Raw genomic sequence first — 25,356 nt, 5'->3', positions numbered from 1 at the left:
CTCCACACCCTCCACAAACCAATGTCATGTGCATGAGTGATGGGTGTGTGGGGAACCCCCTCATACTTTTTTTTTTCTTTTTTGTGATTAAATTGTCAAATCCTTAATTTTTCCACAAAAGAGAGAAAGAAAGAAAGAACACAAAAAAGAGAGAAAGAAAGACATGCTTAAAAAAGGACAAAAGGAGATGTCTTAGTGGATTCTCAATTGATTGAGATGGGGGTTATTGATCCTCTTTAGTAGACAACCATGGTGACTCTTGTATCATGGTTTGTCTTACCTGTTTGGGGGCATCAACCCTCCTCCTTCTCTTTCTCTTTTTCCCTACTTTTCTCAAAAAAGAGCTCAAATATACTTTAATTATTGTTGTTACAAGTAAGAGAAAAGAAATCAGTGGAGAATCTATTTTTTGCACCTATGACACAATGTAATGTCAATTTGAATGTGAAAATATTGTGTTGCATCCAATAACACTCTGGATGAGAAGCTACTAGGTTTTTTTTTTTTTTTTTTGGTGTAAAGGTAGGGTTTGGATCCACTTTGATGGAGTAAACCCCCAGACTCATGTACCACACCTTCGAGAGTTTCCTTACATGGAATCAAGGCCCTCCATTGGCATTTTACCAGGGGATGTGACCCCAAAGTTTCGAAATTTCATCTCGAACTTAGGATTCATAGGTTTACATGGAATGTCAAGAACCAACTCGGCCAACCCCTTAAAGTTAAAGCTAATAAGTTAAAGTGAGTGATATGTTAGTCCAGTGCACTGAGGCCCATGGGCCTTGACAAAGAGTCCCCATTTCTAATTTCATATAATTTTCTTGGCACAAGGATTTAATGAGCTGGGTTGTAGATATACGTGTTGGATTTGGGCCTTCCATGATATGATGTTTGACAAACTCGGCTAACAAATTAATTTCAACAAAATGAATAAACATGCAGCAGTTCAGTCTTATGATGCAATTATACTGTAGAGATGTGCAGTGATTCCACTAAGTCTCCTGCATCCAGTTGAGAGCGCAAAAACTTTACGCCATAATAGAAGGGATCAATTTAGCAATCTCCTTCAATCTGGTGAATGTAGTGGTCATTAGCAATTCGAAAGAGGCAGTGGGGAAGATTTAGTCTGCAAATCTTTGTCTGAATGAAAACGACAGCGTGATTCAAGAAATTAGGAGTTCGTGAGGGGTCTTATATAATCTCGGTTTGAGTTAGAGACTCTGAGTGGAAACCATTATCTTCTCATTCCCAAAAAAACCAACAAACAAAGTTCTTAGTTCTTACATTTGGAAAGAATTTTCCATTACTAAATGATTAATACAGGATGAATCTACAAACAAAGAGTAGGTTACAATTTAAAAAAAATCCCCCTCCCCCTGAAGAAAAAGAAAAGTAGGGAAAAAAAACACAAAAGAATTTAGTTTACAGTTACAAAAGAGTACATGGTTCTTTCTTCCTGTCTATTGTGGTTCCTCTGCTGTATAGAAAGATTTTCTCATGCTTTCTGTCATTTAGGGATTCAAAACAATTCCATTAGGAGGGGGTCACCTTGTGCCATTATTCTGATCAACTTTATGAAATCTTGTTCACTCGACACGTTCCACGGGTGAACAGCAGGTGCTTCGGCAGAGTAGAAGGCTGTTGTCGAGTTAGAAGGTGGCGGATGCTCCTCATATAGCATCGTACTGAGCAGTGTGTCAAAATTCTGAGGTGAGTCCATTGATGTGAAGAACATTGGTATTGCGACCTTGTGATGGATTTGTAGATCACCAACTAGACTTACGAGATCAACAAAGTCGGATATAAAGTGTCGTGGAACGTAGAATATCTCAGAACTGCATATCGTGAGGCTCTGATCATCCTTCATAGCTTCCTTATAGTTGACTTGGAAGTGAACTGGCAATGTACCGACAACCTTTTTTACCATTTCTGCTTGTTTCAAGTACCAGTCTGAATTTCCGTTGATCGAGACAGTCGTCCAGGACTTGCTTACCTAATTCAGATCAACAGAGGTGATAAAACCTCGACACATTCATAGCAGATGAATACGTAACATAAAGTGAATAATTTAAACTCGTACAGAAAAATGAAGAACATGAAAAATATCTAAGCACCTTATCAGTAATCCATAGTTTAGACTTGTCTGCTTGCAATAAATTCCAGTAATTAAGAACGGTGTCATCTTGAAGGAATAAAAATCCTTCTGCGCCACTATATCGCTCGAATATCTTGGGAAAGTGCCTAAAAGGAAAATGGAAAAAAAATGTTGAGTTTATAGTATAAATACAGCCAATATAAGAGAGATCATCCACGTCGAAGAGGAATGATTCACTATTTCAATTTGTAAATATTGCTTATATGATTACCAATAAAAACTCTCTATGCCTAACCCTAAGAGTAGAGGAATTTGACAAAATAATAGCCAATATTTGTATCTAAGAGAAATATGCTTAGGGGTATCAACGACTTGAGTCAACATGATTCCCAAGTACCGTTCGCCTTGCTCTCTTTTCCTCTAATAAAAAGGAAGGAGACCACAAAACAAAACAAAGAAACTTATTAAAAACTGATCCAAGAGGAAACTTATTTAAGAAAAAATAAAAATAAGACTTAATCCTAGCTAGCGTAGGATCTATAAGCTTGCAGATAGCCATGAATCTGCATTGTGTAGATCTTTTAATTTGCTCTTTCGAGATCTCTTTATAGCTCCCTCATCAGGAAGAAAATTAATTAAACAAGGATTATGGAAGAACTAAGAAGATCCATCAGGGAAAATGAGAACCTAGAATGGTAAAAAGGTCTAAGACAAAGTTTGGATAACATACTCATGCCTCAGAATGTACTCCAGAAATAACAAAAAAATTCACTGATTCAAGACGGTATAATTTCAAAGCTCGGAAAATATTCCATAAATTCAAATAAAATTGATGATGGTTTATTAAGAATTCAAATTGGCTGGCATGTACTGAAACAGCAATCCAGTATTTTTACCCTGAATGTTTTTCTGACAATACTCCCTAAGCAACCTACATCAACTGAAAAATACACTAAGATCTACGACCAAAGTGAGGTGCTCCCACAGAAAACATAACCACACCTTGAATACAATCCTGTTTTTGGTCACCCTTTATGCTTGCCTTAATCCCCGACTTCCCTAGATGTTCTGTTTTGGTTGAACCTAAAGTTTATTTATATTAAATTTGCTACTAGCTACAGAATATAACAAATGCCCTCTGTGAGATTCCAACACATAATTTTGCACATTGATTCTATGAGTATGAGATTCCAACACACCCCCTCCGCACGCACAGAACAAGAGCCAAAAAAGTGTAGAATCAATGAAAAATTGAAGGCCCAAAAAAAAGATCAGAAATTTACTCAGTTTATTAGTTCATGTGAATTCTAAGGTTGCCAATAAGATATAAATCTAGAATAAAACATATGTGAAATTCCAAAGTAAAATAATATACAATATTGTTTTTGGAAGTTTCTATCTCGACAACTCCCTCCTCCTCAAGAACCAAGAAGAAACACAGTCAACAATTGAACTATATGCATAGACAAAGTAATTCAACGATAAAAGAAGTACTAAGCAAAAGTGAGAAGGCATCATGCCAATGACTTACTTGTATATTTGGTCCAATCTCGCTTCTTCAACAGCAAGACCTGAATTTTTCTGCCCCGACAAAATAATCACAGTTTTAAATATCCTCCCATACAACATTCTCCATTCAAGGGCAGTCCGTTCCACTGGGCCACTGCAAAACATGACAAGCACAACATTTCCGAAATTTTTCCTCCACCTAACCAAATTCCCAATTTCATAACTAACAGTCCCTGTTTCCTCAACCCCAAGATGTACGGAAGGTAGCTTCTGAGGGATAAACTCCTTCCGATCTCCATGACCAATGCTAGGTCGTTGCCGATCCAATTCCAGAGACATTAACCTTGGCTGTTGGTAACCTACAGCTAGCAAGTCCTGAAGCCAAGCAGCAGTAAACTTCATATCCTTCTCAGTCCAAAACCCTTGCTCCGCCATAGAATGACTCAACTCCAGTATCTTTTCAAACAACCGATGTTTATTAGACCTCCAAGAATTTAAGAACTTGATCAATCGACCAACATTAACATGAAGATCCTTCTCCTCCGAAAATGGATATGCCTCTACTTTGTCATACCTATGAACTGTAGGTGGATAAACCACAACATAACCACCAATCTCCCACAAAAGCCTTTGCCCCCAATAGCCCCTCAAAACATCAGAAGCCATTGAACTAATTGAAACTGGAAGCATCAAAGCCCAAAATGCAGATGAATGGTAAATCGTGTTAAATGAATTTACTGGCACCATCATACCTTGCGGCAATGCCACTTTTGGGGCACGTTCATCAAACCTAATATCAAAAGCCTCCAAACCTGATTTCCTGGTAAAGTAAAACACTGAATCAACATCCGGTAACCCATTTGAAATCCCTTGCTGTATATATTGTTTTCCACCAAAAACCTCAGTGTAAAACTCCTCATGTCCAAGTTCACCCACATTCTCCAGTGGCAAACCTCTGGGCCAAACTGACCTTTGACCGAAATGGATATAAGGGTTCACTACAGTCCTATTAGGATTTTCATGGCTATACTGCAATATAGTCTCTTGCCTAGCATCCTCCCCAATAAGTTCCACATCAAAATGTTTCCCTAAATCTCCATCAATCACTTCCCCACGATCATCGGCGTCGAAGATCTTCTTCGCGCCATGTTGGATTGCAAACAAGTACCCAACACTCTTTCTAACATAAGAATCATAAGGTAAGTAATCCACTACTCTGAACCCCAAACTCGCTTGCTGCTCTAAAGACAGATAGATCGTACCTTTCAAGCTCCAATCCTTCGGCGTCTTCGAGTTCCCAATTGCCAGTACTTGCCATCCCTTGATCTTCACCATCTTCCGAAGCGAATCTGACGGGTAATCCGAAACGGAGACGACAATCCACTTCTCGGAGCGGAAGCTGGCGTAAGGAGAAGACCTGTCAGTGATCGAAGGGACGGAGTTCCAATTCACGCGAGGAAGTTGAAGGGCATCGAGAGATTCCTGGACTTTGGACTGGAAACAGAGTAACGCGGCCGTGTCTCCACTGTTCCGGAGGAAGAAAAGGCCGGCGACGGTGGTGATTAAGAAGAATACAGTAACGATTTTATAAAGATTCTCGCGTACCCAAGTGGAGAAATCGAGGGATTTGGCCTCAGAGAAGCGGTGGACATTCGCTGCTGTAATTGGGATTTGGTTTCTGATCTGGGTTTTCGTGGATTTTGGAGCTAACTCTGCACGGTCTTGGACCAACATTGACATGTTTTCAGCTTGACCTCCTCAGTCTTCAAGCTCCAATCTTTCGCATGCCACTCTCTCTCTCTCTCTCTCCAATTCAGTCCCTCCAAATCAGTTCCAGATAGCTGAAGCTCCACCCCTAACCTTCGCTCTACCTCTCTATTGGGAAAAACAAGAGAAGATGTTGGTTGCCGACAGGGTTTGGTACAAAGCCAAGGTGGCTTCTTAGGGATGAAATGTAACTGCTATGTAGTAGTTTGGTGTGTGGGGTGGGGTGGGGAGTCGTTGTCTTGCACTCTTCTAGTCTTCTACTTGAGTTTTGTTTCCTTCAATTCACATTTTGGATTTCTTGTTATTTTTTTTTCCCCTTTTTTAATCTACAAAGACAGATAAGGATCGCATAGGCGATCGAAGGTTCGAATTTATCAAAGATGATCAATTAAGGCCCTGTGTTTTATTCGGACCAATTAATGGTCCACGAACGCTTAAACTAACCAAAAAGGATCAATTAAGACTCTGTGTTTTATTCAAATCAATTATCCCTCGACTTCAAACAATGGTCCTTGTGCTCTGTTTAGGAAATTATCATATATAAACTTTAATTTTTTAAGTTCTTGTCAAATTAAGCCACGTCTATAGGAGCATTTGGTTCATAATGAAAGTCACATCTATCGAAGCGAAGCATTTGGTTTATAATTGAGTGAATGTGAATCTCTCTTTAGGCAATTATCATATATAAACTTTTATTTTTCAAGTTCTTGTCAAATTAAGCCCCATCTATAAGAGCATTTGATTCAGTCACATCTATCGAAACATTTGGTTCATAATTGAGTGAATGTAAATCTGAGATGAGTATGAGATAAACATGACCATATTTAGTATGAAATATAAGAGTATGAGTACGAAAGTTATAATAGTACAACTTACATATTATATTTTTTCTTTTTTAAAAATATATATTAAAATACAAAGATAAGAGTCCTTTGCATATTATAACTCATTCTCACTCGTGGAGAATAGTCATTCTCACGATTTTGATAAGATTGACTATTCTTCAAAAGGAGGACTCTTCATACAAATGGGTATAAACCTTGGGCTGCCGAAACAATCCGCACCATGCTGACAACAAGTAAGATTGAACCTAAGCCCATGCGGGTAGGAGTACAGAAGTAGGACAAGCCTACGAAACCAAGATTCCACAATAAAATATCCCAACTGGTTGGTTCGAAGTTCGAACTCCCAATCTCGAACACCATAGATTTAAGTTTGGAGAGATAACCGACTAGACTACCGCCAAGTGATTCATACACATTTAACCCTACTAAACAAAGAGAAACAAATGACAGAGTAGATGCAATCCAACAACTTCCACAGCATGACAATCTCAATTCCACCTTGTAATTGTATTGCCTAACCTAGCAAAGATCAATAAGACAGATCAGAAGACACCATTTTAGGTATTCAAGTTTCAAACAAGTTAAGTTGGAGTTCCCATATATCAAAAAAAGCCACCTTTTACTCCATTAAAATTTAAGGTGACATTCAAGTTGTGAGATACATTAAACCTTCACTTGCAATCAAACATATGTGATTCTTCTCCATTGAAATGTAAAATTAAAATGCTATATCAAACCCCACAGGTCAGTTCAGAAAATTAATGGATTCTTTCCTACACATGTATCCTTAACAAAACATTGCCAAACATCTAAGAAAATAGAGTCAATCCAAACTATCTGCAATGGACTACAAATAAGGAGAAGGATGCAAATTTTCAGAACATATTGTTCTGATCATATTCCAGATTCTACTTCTTTTTAACAGGAGATGTGAACACAATAAAAAGAAAATATCATAGTAATCATCCAGGTTCCATCATACCATTATGGAGCACTTCAATCAGAAAAAATGACATTTCTTTTTGCCCACATTTTGCTAAGCGAAAACAAATACAAAAATGAGGCTAGAAAGGCATAGAAATTAGAATTCATGTCTTTGTCAATGAAATTTGGCTCGTGACGGAAGCAAAATTGATTAATGGCAAAACCATCCAAAAGTATCTTTTTCCCAGAATTAATATCATCAAAGGGATGAGGTGGAATGTACAAAGACAAATTTAATAAGCACCAAACAAAACTGCTAGTTGATTGTTGAACTCCTCTGTATAAAAACTTAGTCAACCTCCATGCCAGAAATGGCCTCATCTAAAATATTCTGAAGTTCCTTTATTCTCTGCCTTGTTAATGCAACACAATCCTGCAAAGAAACAATCCATTTCAGTTCCGGCTCACAAATTCGTTAGAATTTAAAGATGTACCTATATGCAACATCAAGCCATGATCCCGAGCATCTTAGAGGTGTTCTAGTCCACAATAATTGATAAGAAATAAAATCAACGGGAAAAATAACTAGGTTACGGTGCTTCATCAAAACCCCTCCACAAGGCATCTTTTGCTGCTGCACCGCTTAGTAGTTGTGCGCATATGAATCAAAGATTCAAAGCAAGAAAATAGCAGATAAACAAAAAATCCATTACCATCACTTATGATTTCATCCACTCTTGACACACTTCAAATTCAGAAAAATTCAAGTACTTAATAGTTTCAATCTTAAGTTTCAGGAAATTACTGTCACTTCAAATATTTTAATTTCCATTTTTGGTCCCTTTACCTCCTCTCCAGCTATATGAATGCTTGGTAAGTTGGTAATCCTTTCCCCTTTCCAACATATCTAAAAAAGGTGTCACAGGTCCGAAGAAAAAAACCAGCTCTTAAAACAATGGTCACCAATGTATCTATTACATGGTTCTTCTGCAACGAAATAAACATGGCATGCAATATATCATCAATCAGAAAAATATCTATCCAAGCCTTGCATGTTCTACTGCATAACCCATTGGTAATTCTAATTACCCTCCCATAACATAAGGTTTGAGATTACGGGCACTATTTGAGAGCAGAAACTGACCTGGAGAACTGATGTACGGGCCAGAACTGGACCACCAGGCTTGTATAGAGACACAAGCTGATTTGATGAGTCCAAAACTACCGTTACAACAGTTTCCATGATGGACTCTTCCTCGGCAGTGGGGTCTGCCAAAATGTAATTCTTGTGAAGTACACATGTCAGTGAGAATGGAATGCTACTTAATGCGATCTTTCTCTTCTCCTTGTTGACTGCCCCCTTATCCAAATTTCCATCATCTTGTTCCTCGGAAAGCATAACTATTTTTCCATCATCATTTAGTGAAACTACTGGAATTTGCACTGCAAGGCACAAAAGTTCAGCAACTAAATCAGCTATAATCCATCAATACACTCAAATAAACAAAGCCTAAGGTGCAAAATAACTGGGAAGGGGACATAATATATAACCCGGGGAAGGGAGAGGGAGTGACTTTAAGGTTCAAGTTCAATTCACTCCACAACACAGAGACTGCAATAACAATGAGAACACTGTGGAGTATAATCACAAAATTTCTGCGAACACTTGCAAATTCAGAAACGATAATCTTACAATGAGAGAACGCGGCAACTGCGGACAGCAATGCAGCATCAAAAAGAGCACCATCTGCATCCAAACAGTAAATGTCCTGAAATGGACAATATGTAAGTTTCTTTGTCATCAATGAGACATCATTATTCACAAATTTTCCTCATCATCCAAAGAATAATGGGTCAGAGAGTATTCTGTTGGAAGTAGCCTATACTGGGAGACAACACTTTATGAGAGAAGAAAGAGCATTAAACTTCAGATTTTTTCCCTTTGCTTTTTCACAGATAACACATAAGTTAAATACCGCTCTCTAATGGATAAAGTTTAGAATAAAAACCATTATCACTTACCAGATATGCCATCCAGGCAGCTTTTCCACTAACTAGGGATAATTCCTTTAAATTGATCATGCCAGAACTGCAGCAACCCAATTAACTAGTTATTACAAGAACATACAACAAACAAATTGAATTGAAAAGGTGCACAACAAAGTTTTTGCATCAATATAGTGTCATACAAAATTTCAGTGCGAATTAAATAAAGACAAGTGGCACACCTCAATATAGTGTCGGACAACTGCTTTGACACAACTGGTGCCACTTCAGCTGGCCTACCAGGCCTAACAAGCGGAGAACAGATTGGAGGCATGTGGAACTCAATAGCTGGAAAACAAAGAAACCACACTATGTTAACTTCTGCAAAACGAATGAAGGAAAATCATACTTTAAGGCAGGTAAAGGTTAAATAAGAGATATCGATCGACACCTATGCAGCCCTCATCGGGCAATTCAACAGAAGGGGTCATGACTTCCATTTTGATAGCAGCTAACATAGTCTGTCCAGAAAATTTGCAAGTCCACAGATATAAAAACATAAAAGATTCATGCAACTCAGAAATCTCCATAATGCAAAAGGGTTGAAGAAGAACTAACTGTTGAACCAATCTTGGCTAATGCAGACCCATTGGCAGATGCAACAGCCCCTAAACACAAAGAGGTGGTTATGACTATATTGATGCATGAATCAAGTTAAACGAACATTATCAATCAAGAGTAAAAAGCCTCAACAAACCTAGGGCTACCGTGGTATCTCTAGCTCTAGAAAGAGGTCTGGCATCAGGGCGTATGGATTCAGCAAGATGGCGCTCATAGAAGCGAAGAGGGAAGAGTCTCCTGAATGCATCGACCTCCATCTCTGATCCTAAGTCCCCAGAGTCATTTGGCAGCTCCATTGTCTCCAATTTATCTTCTTTTCTAAACAAGCACCAAATTATCCGGTGTGAAGAGCAGATATATAAGACAAAAGCAAAACTTTCAATAAAAAAAACATTACCCACAAAACATAGCCACCAGATATATAATCTCAATCTCAAAAAGCACTTCACACAGCAGTTTATTCAGATTAACGGTGATTCTTAATAACCAAAACACGCACAACTGTTACCATAAAATCATTAAAGAAACATAAAAATCATATACCCATATGGGTACTCATGCATACTAGAGACAGTCTATAATTATGTGCATTTTACTGACAGACTCTGTAGACGGAGGAGGAGTTGGAGGAGGAGAGGCGACAATAGCAATACCTGTAGAAGCTCGAGAGAGCGAGAGAATGAGAGAGGCGGGGCTTCTAGAGAGATAATAGTGGGCCTATTTTTAGGCTTTAGTAAACTGCTAGCCCAGTTCTCTTATTACTAGGCCCAAAGGCCCAACGGTGGACTTCTAAAAGCCGTTAAAAACAGTAACCGTTGTTCGTTCGTTATAAACCTGAAACGCGCCGTTTATTTGGAATCAAACTGTTGTGAAGCAATTCAGCCGCCCTACTTCCGCCGCGCTGCTCTAGCAATGGCCGGGAACGTCTGGTTTCGGAAGGCCAATAGCCCAATTTCCGGTACTGATGAAGAGGTGCGATTTTGTGCCGATTGCTTCCGCAGTAATCTATACGGGAAGTTCATGCTGACGTCTCTTCACAGTTCTCACCCCATGATTACCCCCTCTGATCATAAGGTCCTTGTTGCTTTCTCCGGCGGCTCTGCCTCCAGGTCTTTTAATTTTCTCTCTTTACACGTCTAGAATTGTGTAGCCGGTCAAATGTACATTGATGGATTGATCGATCGATCGATCGGGCCTCCACCAACCTACAAAGAGAATAGAGACCGAAAGTTGTGAGTGTTCTTGACACCAAGTTGATGTCGCCCAGTAAAAACGAGTGTAAACCCAAACATCTGTAATCGATGAAATGCGATCGAGACCTTTGACAACCTTGCAATATCACACTAATAGTATACCGTGAAACTTGGACATCGGTGTGATGCCGGCTAAGAATGTCACGACGGTCAAATCAATTAGTGGTAGGGAGAATTTGTGGTGAGAGAAGTGTTAGAATATGAATACATGCCCAGAACAGCAAAACCAAGACATAACCATTGGACTTACATCATCACCTGACAAAATTATTCATCTTTATTTTATGTGCTTATGACCGTTGTTCATTAGTCTATATATTGTACACATGAGCCATTGACACTTAAGTAATGAAATACAAGACATCTCTCTGTCTCTCTCCTTGTTATTCTTCTCCTTCTAAATCTCTGTCTTCTCTGTTTTGATTTCATATCTGCAACTAAGATTACAAGGGTTAAAACAATACTCAAATTATTTCAAGGAGTGAAAGACTTTTAAAGAGAGAGAAAGAGATACCTTCATGTAGTTGAATCCTTTGATAAGGTTGGGCCCCATGTATTTATAGGAGTCTAGGTCAAGTAGCAAGCACGTGTCAACTAAGCTGGCCTTGGATTTTGATTGGGTCCAAGGGTCTTTGAGGGAGCTTCTTGGTATGGTGGGCCTTGGGCTTGCTGGGCTTAGCTACAAATTATCATGGCTCTTATTGAGTTTGACAAAAGATTCTCGTGGGTTTAGCATTGTCAATAGAGTTTGGACCTTGGACTTATTGGGCTTGACTAAGATTATCGTGGGTCTAGTTGTCGACCAAATTTTGAGTCATGAGCCTGCTTGACTAAGACTCTCGTGGTTCTAGCATAGTCGGTTAAGGCTCTCGTGAGCCTTATAGTGTAGATTTGTACGTTGACGGAGCGAGTTAAACCAGTTCATCGTAGTGAGTGGGATGAGGAGTACCTCATTGATGATTGGTGGCAATCGGACGATGAACCTAGGCTTAGAGGAGAAGTGCTAAGCAATAGAGTATTCAAAGGAGTGTGATGGTACTCAAAATTAGACGATCTGCTCTACTACCTCAACCCCCAAGCCCCAAGTTCCTATTTATCGAGAGTGAGAGACACATTTGGGCGGCTCTATAGTTGAGAAATATCTTTCTCGAATCTCGAAGTCAACCAACAATCAGAAACCTGTAAGAGTAAGTAGATCTCTTGAAGACTCGATCTTTCAGCTGGAGAATGCATTCGTTCGAGGTAGTGGCCAAGACTAGGCTGTTGAGTAATAAATACTACCACTTTGTAGGACGCTCAATCGACCACATAAGCAAAGATATGAAGGATTTAATAGGGAGTTGAGTTGTATTAGAATTGCATCAAGACAAATATAGTTGTCAATGTACGATTAGATACTTTATTTAGGTATGATGTTTGGTTTTCTATGAGTCCAGTCATATATTTGGTTTGCTACAGATAAGACTGAGTCCATGGTCCACGATTTACACACTAAACCATGATCTAACTTCTAAGCTAACAAAGATACAAAGTGTGTTGTAGTATTGCTTATATAATATTTGTGTTGTAATTCAAAAAAACTATGAATTGTAAATTGCATGTGCTTGGTGTGGGAAATCCCACATCGGTTGTGTCAGTCCCTCATGAGTAGTATATAAGTTCTCCCTACAACACACTTTTTTGCCTGGATGTAATACTCTGGGTAGTGTGTTGTAGTATTGCTTATATAATATTTGTGTTGTAATTCAAAAAAAAGATACAAGGGCTGCTAGGCCCACTTGAATGTGATAGTTTAGTAGTGAGTTTTTTTGGGTTAAATCATATGAGTCTTGAATTCGATTCGCATTAAGAACAATATGTTTGTGTTTACATGCGGGATTGAGTGCCTGACTGTATGAGTTTAGGCTATATTCTTGATAGGGTGTAGTACGTGCGGGGCTTGATGGTCTGAGTTTCGATTAATATTCAAAGGACAAATTTTATAGAGTGACGTTTTCGGTAAAAAAAAAAGTTTTAAAACTACTTTTAAGTTTATACCATATATAAATTTGAACAATAAGATTTATTTTTTTTTGAACGGAGAGTAGATTCGAACCCTGATCATTAGGTAATATATATTATTTTTATCATTCTAACTGATGGCTCGGGTGTTGAACGGTAAGATTTTGATTAAGCCAAAAATATTGATCAATGCATGGTTTAAAAAATTTTCATATCAAAAATTAAGCAAAACAACTTGAAAAGACAAGAAAAAACCAAAAAAAATCCATGGCTTTTGGAGGCCAAGCCAACATGGCCGGAGCCATCGCCACCGGATCTCTTCAATCTTAAAATAACCATTTTGTCAATTGGCCAAGCCATTGCCATTTTCACACACACTCTCTCCCCCCCTCCCTCCCCGTCTATCTATCTCTGCAACATTATCATACCATCATCATCATAATTTCCAATCTCTCTGAATTGCAAATCTCAAAAAGCCCATCTCAAGAGGTAGGAAAAAAAGCTGGAGAAACCCATGCCCACACTCACACACAGGGAGCAATAATTCACTTTTTTTGTTGTTGTTCCTTTCCTTTTTTTTTGGCCTGCATATCACTCTTTGTTCTTCCTAAACGGCTTGTAGTTATGCTTTAAGAGAGCTTCGGTACGTGTAGTTATCGATTTCTTACCTTCCGTTGTCCATTTTGATAAAGTTGATCAATTTGATTTAGTTTTGCAGAATTCGATTTGATCTCTTTTTACTGCTTGTTCAATCTTGTTTTGAGTTATCTGGGTCTGCATGATCTTTTCCTAGCTTTGATGGGTTTTGTTTGCTTTTGCAATTGTTGTTTTGATATAAGTGCTTGGTACTGGCCTGAAATTATGCTCGTGGGATTATGTCTAGTTATTGCTTTAATGGTTTATTGTTTACCAATTGTTTTCATATACCCCGTATGGATTATGTATTTACTGAAAGCTTGAAGCATGACTCATTACCCTGATTATCTTTCTTGAATCAATGATACTTCGTTAAAATTGTTTTGACTTGTAAATATGTGTGTGAAAGTGGAGATCTTCGCTTGGAGCTTGAGTTTTGGAAGTTATTGTACTGGAAAGTTTCATGGTCTTTTTGTGATCACATGTTGTGATCAATGACGTTTAGTGCTTGAATTCATCAAACACAGTGGTAGTTTTGTACCAAGTGCAGGCTTCTTATCAGTACTTATTGGATAGTGCTTTACAATTGTGGATGATTTGCAGAGAGTGCTTTTGATGCTTCAGTGTTATGGATGTCGTGATTTCTGGCAAGCTGCTAAATCAGGAAATTCCTAGATGGAGTGATTAGTTGAGAATGCTACTAAGGAACACTGCCCGCTGTTCCTTTTTATTTCAATGGGATATTTGGTAAGGTTAGGTCATATTATGTAAATGTGGTGGCAACCGAAGTTTGGCTGATCAGAAAATTATTATTGTTGAACCAATGCTCATTGCAAATCCTACAGGGCTTCTGCTCATTCAATTGATGCTGTTCTGAGTTTCCAAAGCAGGAATTATGATGAATTTAATAAGAGTATTTCATACAGTTTGACAAGTTGGTTGGTCCACTTTAGACATTTCTTTGTTATGACTCCTTGAACAACATATGTAGAGAAGACATTGGACTGGTAATTATTTCTGAAAGGCTTTCAAAGTAGGTTGGTGGATCAAATCTGTGGTCTGCAGGAAGTTTAGCTTTTTATTATGGAAGACGTTAATATTCTAAGTATTTATGGCCATTTCAAGCATGAGTCCATGGGATTCTTGCAAATCGATGCTCAATTGCATGCTTGCATGAAAGACCTTTAAGCTTGATGATAAGGTATGGAGGATCTTTTAACCATGTCTGCAAGGTTATGTTCTTACCGGGCTTCAGACTTTGCAATTTTTCCATTTTGCTTCAATGACGGTTCGTTAATTTAAGTACAGATTGTTGGAAGCTTTTGATCCTAGTATACATGCAGTATATTACTGTGCGTTGATACTCTGCAAGGAAATCAAGCAACACCAATGAAGAGGACATTTGTGGAGAATATAGAAGAATTAAAAAATATTTTTGTTAAAATGGTGTGTATGATTGGATTCGGTGCAATGAGATAAACTTATTCCTGTAATTATGAAACCAGGTGCTGGTTAATTCTGACACTGAAAACGGAAAATGAAAAGAGAGATCGTGAATGTTGGACTCTGATATTTACCATTTTGTTGGAAACCTGAAAACTCAGATGAAGTTGCATGGAAACCGCATCACATAGTACCACATGTTGCAGAAGTTAGAAACAGCTCTGGTATTGTACAGACTTCATGAGAGGATAGAAACTACACAATGCATAAGGCTGCCGGAGTGCTGGTGGGGCCATGAAGGATAGATGTAAACAGCCATACCCCTTTATGCTTTGTGGAGAAGCTATTTCAGTGATTTCAACATGTGATACTTAAGTTTTGGTGAAGGAATTTACCACGATGAAGTAATGGATAACATGCTTGTTATTGTGTTTAGTGCATTGGGCTGAGTGTGTGTATGTGAATGATCAACAGTTATTTGGCTTGATAGAGATGTAGGGTAGAACAGGATATTCTTATTGTGCATTGCAGACTCTAGGACCAGTATAAGTTGATCCAAATTTCAATCTGTGCTCTTTTTTTTTCTTTTTTCATAAAAATTGTTTAGTTCTATGAAAGTAATGTAATATTTTTGCTCAGTTGGCTTTATAACATACATTGTTGGCTATAGCGATGAGGTTGACATCTGCTACTAAGGTTTAGACTTTGTGGTTCTTCTTATCTTTTTGTGTTTTCTCAATTTTGTGTTGGATCCCTCTGCAGCTTCCGGACAGCGCATCGTAGGAATTTTGAAGGTTATTTAATTTTTCTGTGTCAAAAGAAAGTGGTAATAAGAAGGATTTCCAGCAATGTCTAGCGCTGCAAAAGCTTTGGACCAGGCATTCCAAGGAGTGGGTCAGAGACTGTATCCTCATTCAAAATGCCTAGCTACTATTGAACTTCTGAAAGAGCAATGTTATCTCTTTTGTTGATATTTATATTTTTTCTGTTCCTTTCTCTTTATTTCTGGCCTTGAGAGATGACTCTCTTAGTAAAACTTTGAATGCTGAACATGGTACCATTTTCCACTTTTGAGAATGTTCGACTTAATGATTTTAGAGGGACTGAAATTTGGCGAATTGAGAATTTTCAGCCAGTTCCGCTGTCAAAATCTGGAAAATTCTACATGGGGGATTCTTACATTGTATTGCAGGTACTTTGGTCTTGTTGCAATGCCATTGCCAATCTCCTCTGTTCCTCCTGCCCTGCTTGTGAAACCATTCTCTCTTTCTTAATTTCACAATTATCAAAAAAACTTTAAATCATCGTAGTGATATCTTTATTCTGACATAGCAGTTTTGAAGTGTCTGGAATTCTGTAAGTTCTAAGTGTCTGGAATTCTGTTTACTTTCCAATGTCATGCTTCTTATTATAGTTTTTCATAGCAGTATAATTTACTGTATAATAGCATTTTAAATGCTGATTTATTCATCATGGGATTTTGGTGGGACTATGCACCAATCAAAACTCATAATATGGTACATAATTAGTATCACTCTAATAATTTGCAACCATAATTCTTCATTTGATTTAGGATTCATGTTACTCATCCAGATATTTGGGATTAAAGCTTGCTATAGTTTATTATTCAGTGTCTGCCTTTTGTTAATTTTGTCTATCGTGATTTGCTTCCCCCTCGTCACCCTGGATAGTGTTGTGTGTTATTTTATCTATTAAATGCTTATCTATCTTTCTGCAGACAACACCTGGAAAGGGAGGTGCCTATTTGTATGACATACACTTCTGGATTGGAAAAGACACAAGCCAGGTCTGCTTCTATTGCATATTTTTCTCTCATCAAGAACTTGGATTTGCTATGTCTTCAGGTTATTACATAAAGCTACTTGACTTAATATGATTCCATCATTTGAAATCATATGCTACTAGGATGAAGCCGGAACAGCAGCTATCAAAACTGTTGAACTTGATGCGGTACTTGGAGGGCGCGCTGTGCAGCACAGAGAAATTCAAGGCCATGAATCTGACAAGTTTTTGTCTTACTTTAAGCCTTGTATTATACCATTGGAAGGGGGTGTTGCATCTGGATTTACAAAACCTGAGGAAGAACAGTTTGAAACTCGGCTGTATGTCTGTCGAGGAAAACGAGTGGTCAGGTTGAAGCAGGTGCCAGATTTGCTTGACAAGAACTTCCCACATCTGCCATGAACTTCCTTTGGTTGTGTTTCTGTCGTGGACATACAAAGAATCATGTACAAATAATGATTCTTGGTTTTCTTTTGCAGGTTCCTTTTGCTCGTTCTTCACTGAATCATGATGATGTGTTTATTCTGGACACCGAAACGAAAATCTACCAGTTTAATGGTGCAAATTCCAATATTCAGGAAAGGGCCAAGGCTCTGGAAGTGATTCAGTTTTTGAAAGAAAAGTATCACGAGGGAACATGTGATGTTGCAATCGTTGGTAAGCTTGCACATCACAATTATGTTGATGATATTGTCACTCGCTTTAGTACTTTGCTACGGGCATGGATTACCCCACTGAAGTTTGTGTGTTATTAACTATGTGTATATTTTTTCGTCTCCCCTGCTTCAGTACTTCATAACAGGGATAGCTTATCCAGTTGGGGTTTATTAGTAGTGTTATTATATACCTTTCAATTAGTCATATACATAAACCTGCATTTTAATTCTTATATTTTGCATTATGGTTTTCCCCTTGCCAGATGATGGGAAGTTGGATACCGAGTCGGACTCTGGTGAGTTCTGGGTCCTTTTTGGTGGTTTTGCTCCAATTGGAAAGAAAGTGACCAGCGAAGATGATATTGTCCTAGAGACCACTTCTCCTAAACTTTATAGGTATCTTTGTATATTGCAGTTTTCTTTTATGAAAGTAAGGATATATATATGTGTTTTATATTACCTTGATGCTTGTATGGAAATTCATTTCTCTTGATTGCATGTTCGCCATCTTTCACATGCCTTCAATCTCCTAACTTTCTACTAAAATCTTTAGTTTTTTGACCTATTTGTAGTGATCTATTGTCATTTCTTTATCAACCATGTGCTGATCAATGATTTTCAGATGTTGCATGATGTGTTTGTATTGACATAAGGTGCTGATTTTTAGCAACTATTTTCTGTAGCATTATTGATGGGGAACCAAAGATTGTAGATGGTGAATTGTCTAAAGGCATGTTGGAAAACAACAATTGCTATCTGCTGGACTGTGGAGCTGAGGTATTTGTTTGGGTCAGCCGGGTGACTCAAGTAGAGGAAAGAAAAGCTGCCAGTCAGGCTGCTGAGGTAGAGGATAGCATTTTTTAAATCCTTCTCTTGACAAGAGCATGAAATCTCAACTGAATCTCCTTTTTTTGCATCCAAGGAATTTGTTGCAAGCCAAAGTAGGCCGAAATCAACACGTATGACCTGGATTATTCAAGGTTATGAAACACGCTCTTTCAAGTCAAAGTTTGATTTTTGGCCAGCAGGGTCTGCAGCTCCTGGTGCTGAGGAGGGACGAGGAAAAGTAGCAGGTACTTTCTACTTCAACAATTTGGCCAAGCGATGTGCTTTCAGCCTGGATGACTAAAGTAGCTTTTTAATGTAATGCTAGCTTTGCTGAAGCAACAAGGTGTTGGTATCAAAGGAATGACAAAAAGTGCGCCTGTAAATGAGGAAGTCCCTCCTTTGCTTGAAGCAGGTGGAAAGATGGAGGTATAACTAATGTTGCATTATCACAATCGCTTCTAGTGTCTTTTTTTCTGTTCATGAGAGTCTTGCTGAATTTGAGTATTGTTTGCCTTCTCCAGGTCTGGTGCATCAATGGCAGTGCCAAGACTCCATTGCCCAAGGAAGATATTGGAAAATACTATAGTGGGGATTGCTACATCATACTTTATACCCACCATTCAGGTGATAGGAAAGAAGATTATTTCCTCTGCTGTTGGTTTGGAAAGGATAGCATTGAGGTACTACATTTTGTTTAATTTGGGTTGAAAAGATAAAGATCTTTCCATCTGTTGATGATTGTGCTTAAGAAATATGCGATGAAAAACAACTAGTTATCTATGTAGAAACATAAATATTTAATCAAATACTTGAATCTCCAGCCTCTGCATATGGCCTGAATTCAAGGATAATTCAAATAGACTTGTGGGACTTTTCACTTCTTTTGCCCTTGAAGTTTAGAAGTTGTGTATATATCTAAAGGGTATTTTTCATTAATGACTTTTGCTGGATATTTTGGAAACTAATATGATTTGGTTTTAGACTTTTCTTTATACTTCTTCCCAACTCCATTTTGGGTTATCTAAACTAATTGTGATCATATTGATACCTTCTTTCACCATTACCTTGTCCCTCCCTGATTTTAATTCATCTTAATTTCACTCACAGAAATCCTGAAACATTGCATTTCTTATTGCCATCAATAGCCCCTTTTATTTAACCTAACATCTCAACTTCTTGTAGCATATTCTCTCTTTCTTGGAAGCAAGAGTGCATGAGTCTACCATTTGGCCTTTTTAAAAAAATATATTGTTTATTTTCAGTGATTTTATATCGTTCTGTGATCATTTATTCATTTTTAATCTTTTTTCTTTTCCAATAGTCCTTGAGTTTTTTTTTAAAAAAATTTATTAAACAAGGATTTCTTAAGTTTTTGCTATGTTACTTCATTGTGTCCATCCTGTGAGCACTATTCTTGTGTTTTTTTTCTTCAACCGTGTCAATGGTGAGCAACAGTGAGCACGGGCATTTCCCTTAGAAGTTCTAAGTCTCTCTGAATGGGTTTGAGAACTTTCTAAATTGTGGTGCTATAATAATTCTCTTTGATCTTTACTTAAAATACATGTGCATGCCTTGATACTTCCTTTGGTTGTACAGATGGTATTAGCATGAATTAAAGATGCGTGTGTGTGTTTCCTTTATTTCACTCGTCTTTGATGGCTTTCGGTTCATAGAAGTTTATGATTTTATACCAATCCAATTCAGGAGGACCAGAGGATGGCTGCTCGGTTGGCTAATACGATGTCCAACTCATTAAAGGGGAGACCTGTTCAGGTGCCACGCTATCCATTTCCAAGGGAACCTAATTTCAAGAATCGCATATAATTCCTTCTTCTTGCAGGGGCACATATTTCAAGGCAAGGAACCACCACAATTTGTGGCACTTTTTCAGCCTATGGTGCTCCTCAAGGTTCTTAATTCTATGCTTCTGTCAGCTTTCAGCAATAGCCTTAAGTTTCGATTTGATTATGGTTTTCAAACGTTTAGGCTTTAGGGGATTATAATTCACTTTTCATTTGTTTAATCTCTCTAGGGTGGTCTGAGCACTGGTTACAAAACATATATCGAAGAACAAGGTTTGACAGATGAAACATACACAACGGAGTGTATCGCACTCTTTCAGATATCGGGGACTTCTAGTCATACCAATAAAGCAGTGCAAGTTGATGCAGTATGTGTTAAGTTTGACGATGGGTGTTCTGTTAACATGTTAAAGAATCTGTTCTGTAATCTCTCCATACCTCTATGCTTTTTTGGAAATTAGTGCCTTCTTCAATGTTTCTGCGTTGCTAATAGGAGCTGTTAACTATCCCTCTAGCACATAATCTCCTGGTCATCGTTACCATAATGTGGATCTGACATTTCAACTTTTGGTTCTCTTACATTTGATCATTAATGCTTCAGAATATTATGATATTTTCAACTACTAAAATTCTCTTCATTTACTCTGAACTAAATAATGAGGTCTCTCTTCCTGATAGATCAAGCTAAAAGGTATTTTGAGGCTCAATAACTTTCATCATTTCTATGACAGCCCGCTATTATATTCGTACAAACTTCATGCCTAACTACCACATGATTCTATGAATCTCTTTCTCTCTTTGAATCGTATATATGCACTAATAAACTTGTTTAGGTAGCCTCGTTGCTGAATTCTATGGAGTGTTTCCTACTGCAAACTGGCTCCTCAGTTTTCAATTGGCATGGAAATCAAAGTACGTACGAGCACCAACAATTAGCTGCGAAAATTGCTGAGTTCTTGAAGGTAAGCTCCTTACTGAGAACTGTAGTCTAAACTGGCAATGACAAAAAGGATGATAACTTTGCCCAAGCTCCCAGTCTGTTTACTAGTTAAGTCAACCGATATTTTTTCCTGCTACTTTGGTTTGTTTTTGAAGAGGCAACCATCTAACATGTATTGTTGATCCTGATGTCGTGTAAATTCTTTATAATGTACTAAAAGTGACTAAGTGGTAGCAAGTGGGATGAAATTATTAAAGTGCTTCAACTGTAAATTGATCCTGGCTATTCTCGGAGGCCAGAGCTTTGTTCAACAACTCGTTATTTTCACTTTTACTAGTGATTTGTTAACTTATAATTTAACTTGGGGTTGTGAATATATCATATGAATGCTTAAAGTTGTTCTTTTGTTAAGCTGAATTTTGGAACCTCAAGTAAATGCATCTTATTACCTCAATTTTGCCCAGACTTTATCTAAATATCATTTGTATGACTAATGCAGCCTGGAGTTGCTTTGAAACATGCGAAAGAAGGTACTGAGAGCTCAGCTTTCTGGTTTGCGCTTGGGGGAAAACAAAGTTACACCAGCAAAAAGGTTTCTCAGGAGATCGTCAGAGATCCACACTTGTTTACATACTCAATAAATAAAGGTGGATTTCTTATTATAAGGTTCAGTCAAGTTTTGCCATTTCAATTAACATCTACATGAGTTAATATCATTAATAATTAGTTGGAATAACATTCTAATTATTCTTTTTGTGATCGCTTTTGTTGCCATGTGGATCCCCAGGAAAATTTGAGGTAAGTGTAGATTTAAAGTGCAATTTCAACTTAATCATATCCGTTTATATAGAGGTTTTAATGCTCTTTTGGCAGGTTGAGGAAGTTTACAACTTTTCTCAAGATGATCTATTAACCGAGGATATATTGATACTGGACTCACATGCTGAAGTATTTGTTTGGGTTGGTCAGTCTGTCAACTCCAAAGAAAAGCAGGATGCTTTTGAAATTGGCAAGGTAATACTTTAGTTCTTTTTCTTTGTTGTATTACCTATTGAATATCTACTTGACTTATTGTATGATACTTTTTTTGCAGAAATACATAGAGATGGCTGTATCTATGGAGGGGTTATCTCCAAATGTACCACTCTATAAAGTTACAGAAGGAAACGAACCATCATTCTTCACAGCATTTTTTTCATGGGATCCCACAAAAGCCATGGTATGCGCTGCAACAGTGATGCGTTGTTCTTTACTAAATTTGTGTTAGTATTTTGTCATAGTAATTTACAAAATGAAACTTGTAAAAGTTTTGGGAGCGGTAAGTTCAGGAAGTATTGACGTGCACCAAGTGTTTGCGGATGTTTTCTGTTTCCTTAAACAGCGGAGTTTAAGTTAATCTCATTTCAATTTTCCTTTTGCTTCATTGAATATGTTTTATTTCAATCTCAGGTTCAAGGAAACTCATTCCAGAAGAAGGCAGCGCTACTATTTGGGGTAGGCCATGCCGTGGAGGTAAATGCTTGATTTTAATTGCAGCACAAGAAAATTTGCTGCTTGCCCTCCTCTAACATGGACTGTGGATAACATTTACATGAGAAATAAGTGTGTAATATGTGTTAGGAATTGAGGATTTAACTGGTTCTGATAATTCCTTACTTTGTAAGAACTTTTGGTACCCTACCTATTAAATTGAATTCAGCAAATTTCCTTTTAATCATTTTGGCTCCATTTCTTCTAGTTGTACTACATGTTTATGCACTTAAAAATTTTCAAAGCTCTGCTTTGCATGATACTTTGTTTCATTTCTTAAAAATTGGAAAAGGTGATGGATGTGAACCATTTTACTCTGCTAAAGTATACTGTTACGAAAAAATTTTTGTTTTGTTTCAATGGCACTTCAAAATTGCATAATGTATGAAAATTTTCTGGTTGCTTGTGATGGATTATCATGGTGTATAGATGTAGAAAGTTCAGTGATGAATTTGCAAAATGTTTCACTTAGTAGTTCTATGTCTTATCCTATGATACATTATGGTGCCTTCCCCTCTATGGTGTTTGGTCTGGTATTTTTATACTTCACTGCTAACCATTTTTTATGGTCTTTGGCGTTATTTTCTTTTTTAAAATTCCTTTTGCCATTCACTTTCTTTCTTGAGTAGACTAGCTTCTTTTTCTGTGTTACTTGCAGAACAACGTGCATATTCCTGTTGTTTCAATATGCTCAGTGCCTCTGGTGATTTTTTATAAAGGCCTCATGTGTACTTGTGTCTTTGTGTGATATTTCAAGTCACTTGTCACAGGATAAATCCAGTGGAAATCAAGGAGGACCAACTCAACGGGCTTCAGCTTTAGCTGCTTTAAATTCTGCCTTCAACTCAACCTCTGGGAAACCTGGCCAACCGGTAACTAGAATTTTGACATCAGAGGCTCAAGCTTCCTTTATTCTGAATTTTATTCTGTATGCTGCTGATCATGCTTCTTCATTGTACATGCGAACATGTGGTCCAACAGTAGAGTTGCAGGGGTGCAACCTAGAGGTCACAGGTTCAATTCCTGAAACAATCTTGCCACATATTATGTTTAATTCCTGTTTGTCGACCTCGTCATTGCGGGAGCCTTATGCACAGGAGTTATTTACTTTTTTTTTTTACATGTTTCTTCATTGTGATATGTATACATCTGATATGCTATGCATCAGGAGGTCGATATTGTTGATGATGATGGTGATGAAACTGTGTTGTGGGATATTTGTTTTCTTAACCAAATTTTAACTGATGAGAAGGATGCTGATGTTCTATTTTATGGCAGAGCCAGGATAGGTCCAATGGTTCAACCCAAGGGCCAACACAGAGAGCTGCAGCTTTAGCTGCCTTGTCGTCTGCTTTTAGTTCATCCCCTGGAACCAAAACTCCTCCCCCGAAGCCATCTGGAACAGGTGGATCACAAAGAGCTGCTGCTGTGGCTGCATTGTCATCAGTTCTTACTGCTGAAAAGCCAAAGAAATCACCAGATGTCTCTCCTACTCGATCCAGTCGCAGCCCTCCCTCCGAAGGTAGCATTCCCAGCATATCCAAATTTTGCTTAAATCTTTTTTGTAGGAGGATGCTCGTGAAGAAACATTTATACTTTTTGATTTTTGAATGGTACTTTGTGATCATAAAAGAGAGAATTTATCATGGATGCTCCATGATGATAATTTGAGCTTATATGTGAGTTCATGTGGCAGAAGTAAAGAGTGAAAATGCCTATTCTGAAGCTGATGGTTCTGAAGAAGTTGCAGAAGCTAAGGAAACGGAGGAAGCTGCACCTGCATCGGAAAGCACTGAGGGAGATTCACAACCGAAGCCAGAGATAGATCAGGGTGACAGTGCTAGTGAAAGTATTCAAAGCACATTCAGCTACGACCAACTGAAGGTTCATTCAGAAAATCCTGTTACTGGGATCGATTTCAAACGAAGAGAGGTTGGTGCCATGTGAACTACCAGCTGCCTCTAATATTTACAATCGTTATCGTTTACATTATATTTTATGTCCCATGTGAATTCTCAGGCCTATCTGTCGGAAGACGAGTTTCAAACCATCTTTGGGATGACAAAAGAAGACTTCTATAAACTCCCTAAATGGAAGCAAGACATGCAGAAGAAGAAATCCGATCTATTTTAGAGTAAGATGCATGGAAATGACTGCTTCTCATTTCTTGGCAGTCTAACTATGATTGTTCCTTCTCTGTTGAAAGCTGTCGTTTCATTGATGCGTCGTGCCTGGCTTGCCTTGTCAAGAATTTTGCTAGTTGCCCTTTGAGAGATGTAGCTGTGTAATTAGTGTTAATATTGATTAGGGTGCTGCATGAGGAGCAAATTTTTTAGTTTCTCCCGTTATAATTTCTTTCCTGGCTCTTGTATTTTTTTTGGAATGCTTTTGTTCAATGGACAGTCGGGGGTTAAATTCTTTTATTTGGTGGGCATCTGTTTGATTTTGTGGTTATTTCGACTCTGTTCATTTTTATCAATCTCCTTTTTAAGAAAGAAGTGTATATGTACTGAATATCATTATTGATGAATGGAAATTTTGTTGTGTCATATTGTGCTTCTTTTTGTTATGGCACTTGGTGCTAGTTATTGTTCTGCAATAAATACTTTCTTAGCCGAAGACAGTCTTCCTTGGACGTTTTTTGAGAGAGGAAAGAAAGGTCTACGTATAGAGGAAACCCTAATGTGAGGGTAAGGTCTGTGTACATTTTGTTTGTC

At 37.9% G+C, this 25,356-nt stretch overlaps 3 protein-coding genes across 6 annotated transcripts; 1 reads left to right on the top strand and 2 right to left on the bottom strand.

Moving 5' to 3' along the window:
- Positions 1-1,221: 1,221 nt before the first annotated feature.
- Positions 1,222-5,608, bottom strand: LOC119998081 (probable glycosyltransferase STELLO2). Its single transcript, XM_038845289.1, has 3 exons — positions 3,627-5,608; positions 2,115-2,241; positions 1,222-1,993 (listed from the first exon to the last, which is right to left on the bottom strand). Exons 1-3 carry the CDS (start codon positions 5,342-5,344, stop codon positions 1,520-1,522), a joined length of 2,319 nt encoding a protein of 772 aa, XP_038701217.1. The 5' UTR covers positions 5,345-5,608; the 3' UTR covers positions 1,222-1,519.
- A 1,667-nt stretch (positions 5,609-7,275) lies between these two features.
- Positions 7,276-10,418, bottom strand: LOC119998083 (exosome complex component RRP43-like). 2 transcript variants are annotated; one of them, XM_038845290.1, is made up of 9 exons: positions 10,401-10,418; positions 9,884-10,065; positions 9,745-9,794; positions 9,578-9,647; positions 9,369-9,474; positions 9,163-9,229; positions 8,834-8,909; positions 8,285-8,583; positions 7,276-7,573 (listed from the first exon to the last, which is right to left on the bottom strand). In XM_038845290.1, the coding sequence occupies exons 2-9, from the start codon at positions 10,041-10,043 to the stop codon at positions 7,490-7,492; spliced, it is 912 nt and encodes a 303-aa protein (XP_038701218.1). In that variant the 5' UTR covers positions 10,044-10,065; positions 10,401-10,418; the 3' UTR covers positions 7,276-7,489. The 2 variants fall into 2 exon arrangements, with proteins under 2 accessions (XP_038701218.1, XP_038701219.1); XM_038845291.1 differs by lacking the exon at positions 10,401-10,418 and adding an exon at positions 10,348-10,365.
- A 2,850-nt stretch (positions 10,419-13,268) lies between these two features.
- LOC119998080 (villin-3-like) lies at positions 13,269-25,188 on the top strand. 3 transcript variants are annotated; one of them, XM_038845286.1, is made up of 24 exons: positions 13,269-13,490; positions 15,843-15,984; positions 16,179-16,272; positions 16,819-16,887; positions 17,007-17,243; positions 17,363-17,540; positions 17,803-17,935; positions 18,223-18,382; positions 18,462-18,612; positions 18,693-18,793; positions 18,889-19,047; positions 20,072-20,140; positions 20,208-20,276; positions 20,400-20,537; positions 21,003-21,131; positions 21,609-21,756; positions 21,897-21,907; positions 21,983-22,123; positions 22,203-22,328; positions 22,559-22,621; positions 23,410-23,511; positions 23,918-24,161; positions 24,336-24,571; positions 24,659-25,188. In XM_038845286.1, exons 2-24 carry the CDS (start codon positions 15,929-15,931, stop codon positions 24,770-24,772), a joined length of 2,928 nt encoding a protein of 975 aa, XP_038701214.1. In that variant the 5' UTR covers positions 13,269-13,490; positions 15,843-15,928; the 3' UTR covers positions 24,773-25,188. The 3 variants fall into 3 exon arrangements, with proteins under 3 accessions (XP_038701214.1, XP_038701215.1, XP_038701216.1); XM_038845287.1 differs by having other exon boundaries at positions 13,269-13,644; XM_038845288.1 differs by lacking the exon at positions 13,269-13,490 and adding an exon at positions 15,232-15,387.
- The last annotated feature ends 168 nt before the right edge of the window (positions 25,189-25,356 follow it).

Source organism: Tripterygium wilfordii, chromosome 5, assembly GCF_013401445.1.
Source record: "Tripterygium wilfordii isolate XIE 37 chromosome 5, ASM1340144v1, whole genome shotgun sequence".
Lineage (NCBI taxonomy): Eukaryota > Viridiplantae > Streptophyta > Magnoliopsida > Celastrales > Celastraceae > Tripterygium > Tripterygium wilfordii.
This window is presented reverse-complemented; position numbering and strand designations above follow the sequence as displayed.

Excerpts from the sequence above, each read along its gene's own strand:
- LOC119998081 (XM_038845289.1), bottom strand. The coding sequence starts at position 5,344 with ATGTCAATGTTGGTCCAAGACCGTGCAGAGTTAGCTCCAAAATCCACG. Across the intron at positions 2,242-3,626 it reads AGATTGGACCAAATATACAA|GCACTTTCCCAAGATATTCG; the intron begins GTAAGTCATTGG and ends TTTTCCTTTTAG. Across the intron at positions 1,994-2,114 it reads AACTATGGATTACTGATAAG|GTAAGCAAGTCCTGGACGAC; the intron begins GTGCTTAGATAT and ends GATCTGAATTAG.
- LOC119998083 (XM_038845290.1), bottom strand. The coding sequence starts at position 10,043 with ATGGAGCTGCCAAATGACTCTGGGGACTTAGGATCAGAGATGGAGGTC. Across the intron at positions 9,648-9,744 it reads TAGCCAAGATTGGTTCAACA|ACTATGTTAGCTGCTATCAA; the intron begins GTTAGTTCTTCT and ends TTTTCTGGACAG. Across the intron at positions 8,584-8,833 it reads AGTTGCCGCGTTCTCTCATT|TGCAAATTCCAGTAGTTTCA; the intron begins GTAAGATTATCG and ends TGTGCCTTGCAG.
- LOC119998080 (XM_038845286.1), top strand. The coding sequence starts at position 15,929 with ATGTCTAGCGCTGCAAAAGCTTTGGACCAGGCATTCCAAGGAGTGGGT. Across the intron at positions 16,273-16,818 it reads ATTCTTACATTGTATTGCAG|ACAACACCTGGAAAGGGAGG; the intron begins GTACTTTGGTCT and ends ATCTTTCTGCAG. Across the intron at positions 16,888-17,006 it reads TTGGAAAAGACACAAGCCAG|GATGAAGCCGGAACAGCAGC; the intron begins GTCTGCTTCTAT and ends ATATGCTACTAG.